Source organism: Grammomys surdaster, unplaced genomic scaffold (genome assembly GCF_004785775.1).
Source record: "Grammomys surdaster isolate TR1022 unplaced genomic scaffold, NIH_TR_1.0 125888, whole genome shotgun sequence".
Taxonomy (NCBI): Eukaryota; Metazoa; Chordata; class Mammalia; order Rodentia; family Muridae; genus Grammomys; species Grammomys surdaster.
Window position 1 is genome coordinate 981,265 of NW_021620713.1, and position 13,682 is coordinate 994,946.

At 38.9% G+C, this 13,682-nt stretch overlaps 1 protein-coding gene across 1 annotated transcript in view; it reads left to right on the forward strand.

The window, feature by feature from the left end:
- Nucleotides 1-2,683: 2,683 nt before the first annotated feature.
- Kynu (kynureninase) overlaps nt 2,684-13,682 on the forward strand; it is a 127,718-nt gene continuing 116,719 nt past the window's right edge. Inside the window, exons 1-2 of the mRNA XM_028752198.1 lie at nt 2,684-2,811; nt 10,134-10,315. Coding sequence (XP_028608031.1) covers nt 10,144-10,315 — 172 coding nt within the window. The 5' untranslated portion in view covers nt 2,684-2,811; nt 10,134-10,143. The remainder of the gene's footprint in view (nt 2,812-10,133; nt 10,316-13,682) is intronic.

Sequence of the window (13,682 nt, forward strand, 5' to 3'; positions counted from 1 at the left end):
TTAAAGTCTGATAAATACTAAGTTACTTTAGCCAAGTCCTAAAGAATTGTACTTTAAGAAGAAGGAAAAGAAAGATTTCCAAATTTTTCATCTGTGAATAAGCAGAAACATAAGGGAAAGAAAGTGGGTGAAAATTTTGGTAAAGGTGTCATTTTTTCCTGAGGGAATAAATGCAATAGGCAGAAAGAAGCCATGGTGAACCTTGCCAGAGAATTTTCCAAAACTGGATTCATGAGACAGAAATGAAAAGTTCCCCGTAGTTACAAAATCATAAAAGGACTTCCAGTTAAAGATTGATGATCAAAATAAAAGATAAAAAAATACAGGGACGGATGGAAAAGAAAGAAATGTTGTGAAACAATGAAGTCAAATTGTATGCCACAGAATAGACTAGAACTTGGAAAAATATCCCTTTGTATAACACTAAAGATATCTGGAATTAGAAGGTATATGATAGATAGAAAGACAGAATAATGTTAAGTAGGTAAATGATAACTAGATGATAGATGATAGATAGATAGATAGATAAATAGATAAATAGATAGATAGATATAAATAGATGATAGATAGAGTTCCTATTATTGTATATATACAATATACTATATATAAATGTGTGTGTGTGTGTGTGTGTGTGTGTGTGTGTGTGTGTGTGTGTGTCAGAAAATTAAAAAAAAAAGAGCATTATATAACCGGGTAAGATCTCAAATGTAGGAGCTCCTGTGTTCAAAGCCAACCAAAACCTTCAGCATCCACGAAGACAAGAGACTCTTCATATGCATGAGGTAGGAATAGGCACAAGGGAATGACCCTTAATGGAATGAGGAGTCAAAGGTCATAAATCAAGATTGGTTGGTTCAGACTTATGTCATTTAGGATAACAAGATATAACCAGAGCTATGACTTGCTTAGAGTCCAGCTAGACATACATGATTACCACAGTCCAGAGCAGCTAGCACTCCACAATTATAAGCAAAGAAAATCTCCCTGATTCTGGATAATGGGATGGAAAGCCAAGACTCCCTGTCAGGACAATAGATTTTTCCTGCTCTAACTGTCTATACCGAAGTAGCATGCGCATATCATAAAGTGATTTTTTAAAATATATATATATATATAATGACAACTTCCTAATATTGAACATTTAAGGGAGCTGGAAAGTAATTTAAATTATGGGGTAAAGTGAAAGGACAGAATATAAGAACCTAAGGTCTGTAGAAGAAAGAACAATAGAAGTGATAAACAGAGCCAGGCATCAGCTGCAGATTCCTCGTGCACTGGAGTAATTGCTCAAAGCTTCACCAACTACTCGACAGCAAGACTTTGACCTGTCCGTCCTTATCGCTCTCTTCACACCTAGTCAGAAAGGGAATATGGCATTCTGTCTTGAATAGCAGAACAAACTTTCCAAAATTCTAATGACACAAGACACTAAATGATAGAAAATGAATAAATATATTACAAGCTTTAGATTTCTTGATTGGATTCAAATTTTTATGATTCCTACTGAATCAAGCGAGAATTTTGTAGTTTATGGGTTTAACAGGGGTCAGTAAATTATCTCCAAGTAACCTCATGGCCTCTATTGCCCTCTCCTAGAGGCTGGGGACAATACACTTTGCCTGGGCAATTTGAGGAAAACAAAGAATGTGTCAAATGGATTTATGTCTCCCAGCACAGTGGCTTTTCCCTTGCTTTGTTTTTCTGTCTCAATAATCTTGTAAGGAAGATGTGTTTTCTGTTTATCAGGTAGATAGGAGCCTGAGCCTGGGCCACGGTTCAGCAATTTGTCCAGGATTACAGTGAAGACACACACACAGAGTAGACTGAAGAAGGCCTTGCAGAGAGTGATGTGCTATTGGCTTAGGTAAGGCACAGGAGCAAACATTCCTCAACACAGGCAGTCTTTTCTGCAGTCATTATTCTGAAAACATTGGGTCTTAGTTTTTATGCCTAATAGTGTTTTTCTCAAAAGACCCTGGCTCTGGTTAGGCCAGGAGAGATAAACTAAGCTGAATGCCCCTCAAGGGGCAGTGTTGGCAGAAATAATTAGCATTAATGAAATTTCCCAGGCTCCCATTCATTTGGATTTCCAAGCCCTAACTCTTCTTTCTGTGGTTATCATACTATCAAAATTCATGACCTCAAAAATTTAAAATTTCATCTATTAGCCAATAAAATATTTCGAGGAATTAATGGACTATATTATTTTTTTTCTTTTGCAGCAAGGCCCTCTGCCATCAAGGGCCCACCGCTTGAGTCAGTGGTAGGTACCACCACACACAGTTTATTTTAATCTTTTGTATAAAAACCGTATCCATTATAAGTCAAAAACCCTGCAATCAAAATTGATCTGCGGTTCATTGTCTCAAAATCCAGGAGAAATGCGTCCAGAGTTCATAGAGGGCAATCCTCTGGGTTTAGGATGTTTCAGAGCACAGATTGAAAATAAGTGCAGATTTTTGGAGTTCAGCTCTCTGACACAGTGCTCTTGGCAGAGCTAAACATAGGTCAAGGAAGTCTCTGCAGGGGTCTAGAATCTACAAGGAAGAATTGGAAGAAGCTGTCAGCAGAGCCAGATGTTTGGCAACCTGGGGTGGGGTTGGGGGAGGTGCAGCATTTTGCTTAGTTTCTGTCAGTGGTTAGAAATTTGCAACCTGATTCAACGGGGTGGGAGGAACTAAAGTTGACATGCAAATTCCCCACAGGGTAAAAACTGATCTGTTCTTTGAGTCTAGCTAGCTTGGGACGAAGAAATATCGGGCATCTCTTGGAAAGGTACTGGAAGCTGAGGACCTTGCTGGATCGGAGCAGGTAAGCAGAGAGGAGGCCTTGGTACGGCTCTGCACAGAAATGGTCGTTCGCGTCTCGTGTTCTTTTCCAAATGGAACTTCTCTCTACTAATACGGTGCAGTCCTTTGAGGATTTCTTTTCCTGGTATTTTTTTTTTCTGTCTAAATTATCTTCATAAACAAAACCGGCATGGCCACCCTTAAAGCCCGCACCTCTAAACCCAGGATAGAGAAACTGGATGAGGTTACAGTACCAGCAGGTTAGCCTGGCACTTGCTGCAGTTTCAGATGGCTGTAAAACAAGCCCAGGTAAAGAAAAGCCATGTTTAAAGGAGCTTTCGGATTTCTGGTTTTGTGTTTTTGTCCTGTGCTGCTGTTAGCGTTTAGAGAAGTGAAAGTGTATTTGCTTGAGGGGAGTTTCTTCCCCTTTTATTTTCTAGAGCATTTTGCCTAAGAATAGAATTTTTTTTTCTGTATTCGCTAAACAGTTTTTTGTTCCCAGCATTGGCGACTTTAGGAATGTGGGGACAAACTCCAGGATGTTCTACTACTCAGCAAGTCTGTTTGTACTGTGATGTCACATAATTGTCAATGACAGTCCTACAGAAGTACACATTGTGCACATGTATATTAACTTTTTACTTCCCCCAACGAAGCATGGCGTTTTATGAATGTATCTTTACCGGCTTCTAAACTTTGAACTTGGTATCCAATTTCCTCACTTCTAGGTGGGAATAACCCTTTGCTGTGTAAAGATTAACTATTGAGCACTGAGTCCCTTACTGAGCTGGTTGACCTTAGACCAGTGGAGTCAGGAGGAGATCTCTAATTTGTTAATTTTTTTTGTTACAACTGATCAGCTTTTTAGTAAGAACAACCTTTCACCTGTGAAAATGTAGCTACATAAATAAAACCACGAAGACGTCATTTTCAAAATTTCAAGTGTATACTTTGAGGACGAAATCAATTTCCATCAAAACACACTGATATTTAAAACTATTATGGGAATACCTCATGAATGAGACTCGATGCTAACCATGATCTCCTTTAAAAAGTTCAATTGAACTTTATTTTATGAAACAATGACCAAAGAATGTTCAGATGGCTGGCACACCAGCATATCACACTTATTTACTCATGTAAAATTAAACCATGCTAAATACATGAAATGTGAAATTTGACAGTTATTATAAGCTAGGAGCTAATGTCTTCATTTTCAAACAAATCATGTCAATTTACTTGCAAATGATAAGCCTAAACAAGGCGTAAAATGATGCTTTGAAGCACTAATTGTCTTAGTGGGTGGTAAGAATGCAAAATTAGGCAGCAATTAGTAGGAATTAATCAGTTCTCTCTTGAGGCAAAGGCCTTGAATGAGCATTGCGGCCTGCTGGACCCTGTGTACGGAGGAGTACCCCAGAAGGAAACACCATTTCAGGGAAGATACCCCTGTGTCTACTCCTATCTTAAATATAACAAGCCCGGAAGTGTAAAGAGCTAGCTACACTTTTGACTGAAGGGATTAGATTTTACTATAAAGGCATAAAGGCCTATGCCTGTAACCCCAGGAATTAGGAAGCAGATTCATGGACTCCAGATAAGCCAAAGCTGTATCATAATGCTCTGTCTCCACGTATTAGTTTTAAAGGAATTAAATTGTGCTGCTGTATAGAGTTTATGTGGAATCGAAAAGAGAAAACAGAGAAAAGGAAAATAATTGAAAGCCATTGATTTTTAAACTCAGAAAACCGAATGAAAGGAACTGAGAGGCTGCTGTGAGCAGGGGATTTTCTTCCTCTGAACAGAGGGTTTTCTCTGTGGGTCTGACTACCTGCCTTCTCAAGAGAGGTCCAGTGTGCCCTGAGCTCTCAGACACACTTGCCTACAAACATTGGCCTCAGAGCCCACTTTTGAATGGGTTGTACTGGCCTCCAAGAGAAGTAACCCTAACTCCTCAGTATCATTAACAAGGATGAACTGGATGTTGGTGCAAACATACTAACATGTTTCTTGTTCATTTGTTTTCAGATAGTGTCTGGCTATGTAGTCAAGACTCATAATACTTCAGTCTCTTTCCCAGGAAGATTACTGGGATAATAGAACTGTGCTACCATGCCCAATATGAAGTACATTATTCACTTGCTTTGTCATGAAGTTAGGGTTATGTTGAAACCAAGGAAATGTTGTTGCCTCAATCTCCCTAGTGCTGAGATTATAGGCAGAAGCAGACACTCCTAGTTTCATATGTGGGTATTGCACCAGTCTTTCACACATTGAAGGAATGATAGCAAAGTTAAAATCTGACCTCAGAAGATTGCGCAGTGTACATTATCTCCTATGGAGAAGATAGAGGGCTGCTTGGAATATGACAGTGAAGAAATTTAGGAATTGAAATAATCCCGCTCAGCATGTACTTGTCCCCCAAAGAAATAGTAAGGCTCTCTAATTAACGTCCCAAACACAAGGCAAACTCTTGACTCTGAGTTTCACTACAATGGCTTCTCTAACTGTGTGCCCTGTGATCAGACTGAGAGAGGCGCATCCTCCTAAGAACAGGTTATTCTTCATCTCACATAATTCACTGAGCTGCTTGGCTACTTCTATTCAGCTATCATCTCGATTTAGGAAAAAACCTACAGAAACAATGCTGTTTATAGCAATGGTGTAACTAGCAAGTGAAATTAAATAGAATGCAGTGCTAATAGAATAGACTTTAACACAGCAGGCAAGAACACACTGTAACAGATCTGTGGTAGGGACATGCCCCACAGCAAAGCCAAAGAACACCCCAGGGTGTTTAGGAACAGCTCTCAACAGGCTCCAGGAGGTTTGCACAGAGCTCACTTCATGGCAAGGTTCTGTGACTCTCAACACAGGACCAGCCTATATTTTTTAAGAATCATCACTCTTCAGTTCCAACAGCTCAGTGATTTTTGCAGTTGGAATCAATTTTCATGCTTTAATAATCAATACTTTGTTTCACTGTAAAACTAAAAAAACGACTCTTGTGACCATCTGCTCTTGAGCCCCAGTATTTCATACCTTCTCTCTGATTCTTTGAAATTTACGATCCTGTTTCTACCTGAATGAAGCAATGTCTATCACAGTTCATATTCCTGGAAGAATTTGGTGTTATGCTCAGCTACATACTATGCACATTGCCTCGACAGAGTCGCAACAAATCACTTACAGCAATGCATGGTAAAGTGTTCAGCCAAAGTCTAACCAAATGTCACAAGGCAACTAACTGGTGAAGCCAAAGGAGAGATGTAGTCATCTGTTTCCTACATCAGCAGGTACCCAATAGCAAGCAATTTTGAATCAAGATGCAGGCACAGCAAGCATGCTCTATCTTTGTCATCCATACATATACCTAAATAAACATAGTACCAGACAGGATGTATCCATTATTATAAGACGTATGCTTTTTTAAGGTTACTGATGCTTAAAGGAAGAAAGACTACCTTTAGCAGAGACAACATGACAGCCCTGAACAAAAATGTAGCATTTGATTCAGGGCAGTGAGAAGTTCCTGAGATCTGAACATATTGGGATAAAAGGAACATGTTTTAGGTAAAGAATATATAGAGTGAGGAAATTCACAGAGATGGAGAGTCTTGTGAGAAAGACATGCGATAGCAGTGTGATACTGAGAGCATCATCATCTCAGCTGTCATCTAACACTGTTCTGGCTGGGGTTGAATAGAAGAGGAAGGGGAGAAGATAAAGAACAACTATAAAGCCTCCTCCATGACAGTTTTGAACAGCACCCATTAGATTCAGCTTAGTGGGTTGTGAAAGCAAACATCACACACACTCCACATGGCAGTCTCGGATGATGTGACATCATCATCCCCTAGATGACTGGTGCTTATGACGTAGGATATTTTCTATGTTGGACTCTGAATTCTCACACTAAAGAAAAACCATTGCCACCCTGTCTACATTATCATTACCAAATGTATCATGAACTCACATTCTTTTCCTATTTAAATCCCTTAATATTTTAAAATTTTCTTTATTCCTACTATTAGCAAGTATGTGTGTGTGTGTGTGTGTGTGTGTGTGTGTGTGTATGTGTGATTTATTTACATCAGTGCAGGACCTTATGTGCCATGGTATATGTCTAGAGGTCAGAGAAAAACTTTTGGGAGTTGGTTCTCTCCTTTCAAGTTGTTGAGGCATAGGTTTTCTTGTTCTTTCTCTCATGCTGACACTCTAAGCCAGGTGTCTCAGAGAATTCTGGGTAGTTCTCCTGTTTCCACCTCCCATCTTACTGCAGGACTGCTGGGACTCCAGATGTGTGTCTACGTTTTTACTTGGGTTCTGAGAATCAAACTCAGCTTGAATTACTTATGCAGCAAATACTTTCACTTGCTTAGCCATCTCTCTAGCTCCCTGACAAATTCTTATAATTTTGCATTGCATAGTGATTTTCATTTTATGCAAATATATGTAATATCATTGCTTCATTCAAAGCCCTTCAGGATTGTGCCAAATAAGCACATGTTCTCTTCAACATGTATCTCAAAGCCCCTCAGACACAGAAGCCCTCCATGAATAACATGTCCTTGTCTACCTCACTATTTCTTCACTAAACTCAAAGGGTCTTGGCTGACCAGGCGAAGGTCTTCTCCTGTCTAGGACCATTCAGTTCCTATCATCTTCCTTCACATTTCAGATCTTCATCAAGACCCCACATGGCCCAACTGAGGTTGTTCACCGAAATGGCAGCTGCATCCAATTATCCTGTCCTCTTGTCTCTAAAACAGTCTACAGTATTTACTATAGTATTTGCTCTCCAGTTTTCCCATGAAACATAAGCTGTTTTAAGATCGACACAGCTTTGAAGGCTGCCCCTCCACCAGTGTCACATAAAGGGGGTATATGGCAGGTATATGTCTTAAAAGCTTAAGCAGAGGAACATGTAGTTGAAGATAACAGGACTTCCATGTATAAATCAAGTAAAGTCTAAGGAGGGGTGGTTACCATTAACACCTTTCTAACTCAATATCCAAAGCATAAAATGTAGGGGAAATATAAATGAGTAAAAATGAATGAGGTTAAAACGTGATTAAACATCCACCATCAGGCCAGTGAGGTAGGTCAACTGGTAAAGCTGCTGGCTATAGAACCTGATGACCCGAATTCAGTTCTCAGACCCACGGTGATGAGAAAACTGATTCCATGTAGTTTTCTTCTAGGGACCTCACATGCTCTGTGGAGTGTAGATGGCTCCATACACATTATATAGGTACTATACTAATTAATGAGGGGCTGGAGAGATGGTGCGATGTTTAAGAGCACTGTCTATTCCTCCAGAAGGCCTGAGTTCAATTCCCAGCAACCACATGGTACCTCACTAAATAATGAAGTAAAATTTAAAATATAAATAAATGATAATTCTTCAAATGCCCTTCAGAAAGGTTATGTAAACTTCCCAAAACAGTAGAGTTCTCGACGATTATGAAACAGTAGAATGTGGTTTCAAGAAACACCACAAGATCATGCTTCCTCTGAAATGGTCAAGAAGGACCGGGTGGCTGAATTGCTCAGGTATCATATGGAGGAAAAGATGACATTCAGAGAGAACTTGACTTCACATCAATATCATGTGCATATACACTAAGGTTTCAGTATTAAAATGTTAAGTTTTAAGTTACCCACAGTTGTAAATGTTATATGGAGAATTAGGTGTTTGTTCTTTGAAAAAAAAAAGTATCTTCGTTCTCAAAACTTAGTAAAATAGCTAAATAGAATCAGAAGAAAATAAATTTGCAGTCTGACTTCTCAGATAAGAATGGAATGAAGGCTAGAGAGACTAAGTACTTGTTTACTTAGTACCTAGCACCTATAAGGCAACAACTATCTGTAACTCAAATTCCAAAGATACCATTTTCTGGCCTCTGTGTGTATTACACACATCTGATACAAGCAAACAAACAAACAAACAAACAACACAGGCGCGTGCACACACACACACACTTAAAAAGTAACAATGTTAACAACAAAACTACTTCAGCCTTAGTACTTTTTGTTTATTTAGCCAAGGCATGACTATGTATCCCTGGCTAACCTGGAAATTTTCACATAATCTAGATTGACCTCAAATTTAGAGGTTTGTCTCTGCCTCTGTATTGTGTCAGCACACTGAGTACAGGATTTTCAAACATCTCGTATACATATATGCAGGCAGACAATCATATACACAAAATAAAAATAAATAGATCGTAACATTAGAAGATAGTGTTCTGAGGAAGGAAAGGGAGATGGCTCAGTCAGGAAACATAGGCTGTAAAAGCATAAGAAGCTGATTTCAGAACTCCAGCACCCAGAGGAACATATAGGTGCAGCAACATGCATTTGTGACTCCGGTAGGAGGGAAGATGGAAATTAAAAAATCTGTGAACCTTACTGGCAAGAACCCTAGGGTTGGTGAGCTCCAGGTTCAGTGAGAACATCTGTGTCAGGAGTGTAAGACTGAATATGAGGACAAGACCAACATGGTCCTTCAGCTTCCGAATGGACACATGCAGACTTGCAATACAAAAACACATGCATGCATGCATACAAACATACTTACATGCATGCATGCATGTGCATAAACATACTTACACTCATGCATGCATACATATGCCATACACACCAAAAATTAACAACACATACACACACACACACACACACACACACACACACAAAGCCACAATATTAACAACAAAACCATTTCAGCCTTAGTGATTTTTTATCATTTAGTGAAGGAATCCCTATGTACCCCTGGCTGACCTGGAAATTTTTACATAATCTAGATTGACCTCAAACTCAAAGGTTTGCCTCCGCCTCCATATTGTGTCAGCACACTGAGCACAGGATTTTCAAACATCTCTAAGTTGTTACTATTTTCTTCGTTTTTTGTATAACAGAATCTCAGGATAAGATTTAAGGCAAGGAAACATATTATTCCTTCCATCGCATGGGTCACAGGATTGGAATTTAGGATTTCAGACTTGGCAACAAGGACCCTTGTTGTTAGGGTCTTATCTCCAGGCAATTTTGTTTGCTTTATTTTGGGGAGCTGGGTTTCAGTATGTAGCCCATCCTGGTGTGACACTCACTATATAGCCCAGGCTTATGCCTGTCTCTCAATAATTTTCCTACCTCAGCCTTCCAGTTCCTAAGTGACAAGTGTGCACCATCAACCCTGGCTGTATTTCTATTGTTTTTGGAGTTGTGAAAAAAATAGGAAACTTAGTTTAAAATAGTGGTACACTCTGTAGAGGGCTGATATGCTGCAGAAAAAAACAATGATGATGGCTACATCATTTCTATGTTTTACTTCCTTCTTAGATAACAGTTTATGATGGAGCCCTGGCCTCTTGAGCTACCAGCTGATACAGTGCGGCGCATTGCGGCTGAACTCAATTGTGACCCAATAGATGAGAGGGTTGCTCTCCGCTTGGATGAGGAAGATAAACTGAGTCATTTTAGGGACTGCTTTTATATTCCCAAAATGCGGGACCTGCCTTCAAGTAAGAAAACTGAAAAATGTTTTATAAATCAATTTAGTAATTTCTGCTAAAGCATGTGACTGTCATAATTCTTTGACAGCCATTGTTCCGTTACATAATAGAGCTGCTGCCATTGTTTCTGAGAAAACAGCAGGCCCTCGGTACTACCCTACCAACCCATCCACCTACCTGAGCTTCGTGTTCTTTATGTTTCTTATCCTTCTCTGAATATAATGCTCACAGGGTGTTTACACTGTCATCCACTTCTCTGAACAATAACGCAGCTGATTGAAAAGTATACGCGGAGGCGTTTACTTGTTCCCGGCACTTAAAGCACAAAGCAATCCTTTTCAAAGCGATATTAGAACATCTCTTATTTTGTGGCATCCCATTGATGATAGCCTGGTGCTTGTCTGGGAGCTAATGTGTCTGTGGCTGGGAGTGCTAGGAGGCATATTATGGGAATAGCTATCTTTATATGCTATAAGGAAAGGCATCAGTGTAAGAGGTACAGGAAACCCACACTGCATGTCTAATACGACAAAGTGACCCAAACGCTTCTGTTTGGGGAAAACTCCTATTTTTAAACATAGGTAGCACAGAAATGAAAAAAAAAAAAGCATCTTGTGTCGAGCTCTGTTGCTTCCCATCAGTGAAAAGGCAACAAGGTTAGCTGGAATGAATTAGAGTCCGTTTTACATGATTTATACAGTCCAACTTCATTTTCCCTTTTGATTTCAAATACTCAGAATCTGATAGTCCCACTCACATTATTTCAGGGTAGAATTGGGTCACATACCCTCACTTGGTTTACACTGTATGAACCCCCCGCCCCTCCCCCCGTGAATTGTGACACTAAAGGATCCATTCACGTGTGACTGCTATATCTAGCAGCAGAAATAATTCTGGAAAGAAAGAGGAGCGCAAACCAGGTGTCACAGGATGAATATGCTTGCCTCAGAATGTACACTTAAAAATAGATAAGATGCTAAATTTCATTGTGTGGATTTTAGCATATTGCTTTCCTATGTGTTACAAGTAGAAATTTCTGGGACCAGAAAGAGTTTTGCTCAGTGATTAGGAACACATACTGCTCTTCCAGAAGAAGAGAGTTCAAGTCCCAGCACCCATATTGGAAGATTCACAACTGCCTATGATTCCAGCTCCAGAGGAATTCAAGACCTCTGGCCTATGTGAGCACCTGTATTCATACATGTGTATAATTTTTTAAAATAGTTTTATTTTCAAACTAAATGGTCTTTTTAAAAGCCAGCATTGCATATATAATCCTTTAAGAATTGATACCATTGTCCCTACCCTAAAAATAACATCTGCTTTGAGTTTTTGTCCAGCAGACTTTCTTGGTTAGCTCATTGCTAATTCTTAAAGGATATAAAAAGAGGGACAATAAATTGATTCAATAAATTTGTTATAATAAATATAAGGTAAACAATTGTAGTTTATCAAGAGAAAGCATGGTTTCCTCAAAAGCAGATTGAGGATGAACTGAGACTTTACTAGAAATTCTGTCTCAGTTCTGGCCGCAGAATTATTTAATCACAGTCTTAGGTTGAGGCTATTATCACCTATCTTAGATGAAGCAGGGTGGTATACTGGAGGTGGATCAATTCCATCTCCATTCTTGAATTCTCACTCTGTGTATTTTTCTCTAAGCACTCACCCATTCAACTATCATTTCCTGTATCTGACTCACTTTTCTCAAAATAACCGGTGAAGTAAGTAGTGATTTATAAGGTGCTTGAAAGTATATCTGTATGAGGAGACCTATAATACGGAAAATTACGAAGAGCATAAGATGCTCTGCTCTGAGATGTCGCCCTGGTAGATGCTTGGTGGCGATGTAGGAGAACTCAATCGAGGAACAGCTCCGGGTTATTCCATACAAACAAAACTGCACCAAACTCAGGAGCAAATGATGGTGCTATCTCCTGTTTGTTACATTCACATAATATAGATGCATCCAAAATATCAGTATTCCAAGAGCACAGAGCAATGGCATAGTAAGTAACTCTGAATGACTAACGTAAGACACAAAGATCTTGAAAGGCTGAGCAACGAAAAACAAGGGCAAATCAGCAAGGCTTAGAAAAGTGAAGTCAGCAGGATACTTGATGGTAGAAAGAATTTTACCTTTTTGTTTTGCCTACAAGATCTTACTCTGTAGCCTTGTCTAGTTACAAACTGGTCATTCTCAAGCCACCCAAGTGATGAGATTTCAGGAGTATGCCACCATTTGCAATTCTGATAGTATGTACCTTAGAATCATAAGAAAACACTGCTCCTACTGATCTAATCATATACTGTTTGGATGTTCGACTTTTGCAATCCTTTATGTCCCTAGACATTATTATTCCTTCTGAGGTATAGCCACCAAAGAATTTTCCCATCTTTTCTCCACTCCTTGCCTGTGTTCTTGCCTTGAAGTATTTTCCCTATGCTTTCTCCCAAACAGTTACAAAGTTCGGAGTCTACTTTGATGCAGTTTGAGTAGATCACTCTGTAGGTTGGGAGATAAGGCTTCAGCTTTAAAGATTACACATGTAAACACGTACAGAAATCTCCAGTCCTATCTAATAGAGTCAATCTTTCCTTAATTATATTTTTGGTTTTTTAACTGAGGATTTCATATGCTAATCCACTGTTTTACATCATTTTCCCCATTCTGACTCTTCCTGTACCTTCAGATCTCCTCTGAAGTCATGATTTATGTTTGTTTTATAAATACACATACACAGACACACACACACCATATATATCAAATGCATTCACATATATGACACCCTTTATCAAATATTAGGTGTTAGATTTTTTTCTGGGTCCCTTCTCTGTTGGTCTGCGTGTCTGCTTATGTCCCAGTGCCTTGCTGGCTTTGTTACTGTTGCTCTGTAATATAATCTGTCATTGGGTTCTGTAGTTCCACCAGCATAGCTCTTTATAAGAGTTTATGGGCTGCTTTTGCAATTTGACGTCTTTTGTGCTCTATTTGTTATTCATGAGATATTCCAAATCTGAAAAAAAATGACAACACTTAGATTTACTAAGCAGATTGCTTTTAGTCAATAGTTATTATTAAATATATTTTGCAATTGATTATTAATATGTAATATATAATATATAATGTATGATACATGCTATATTCTGGGCTACGTATGAACTGAACAGACATTTCTTGAAAAACGAAATACAAATGATCAGATACTTGAAAAGTGTTCAACATCGTTAGCCATTATGAAATTGAAAATTAAAAACAAAATTCTTCAGATTCTATATTAGCCCAGAAAGAATGGCTAATAGCAAAGCAAATACAAAAGCAAAAAGAGAAGAGAGAGAGAGAGAGAGAGAGAGAGAGAGAGAGAGAGAGACAGAG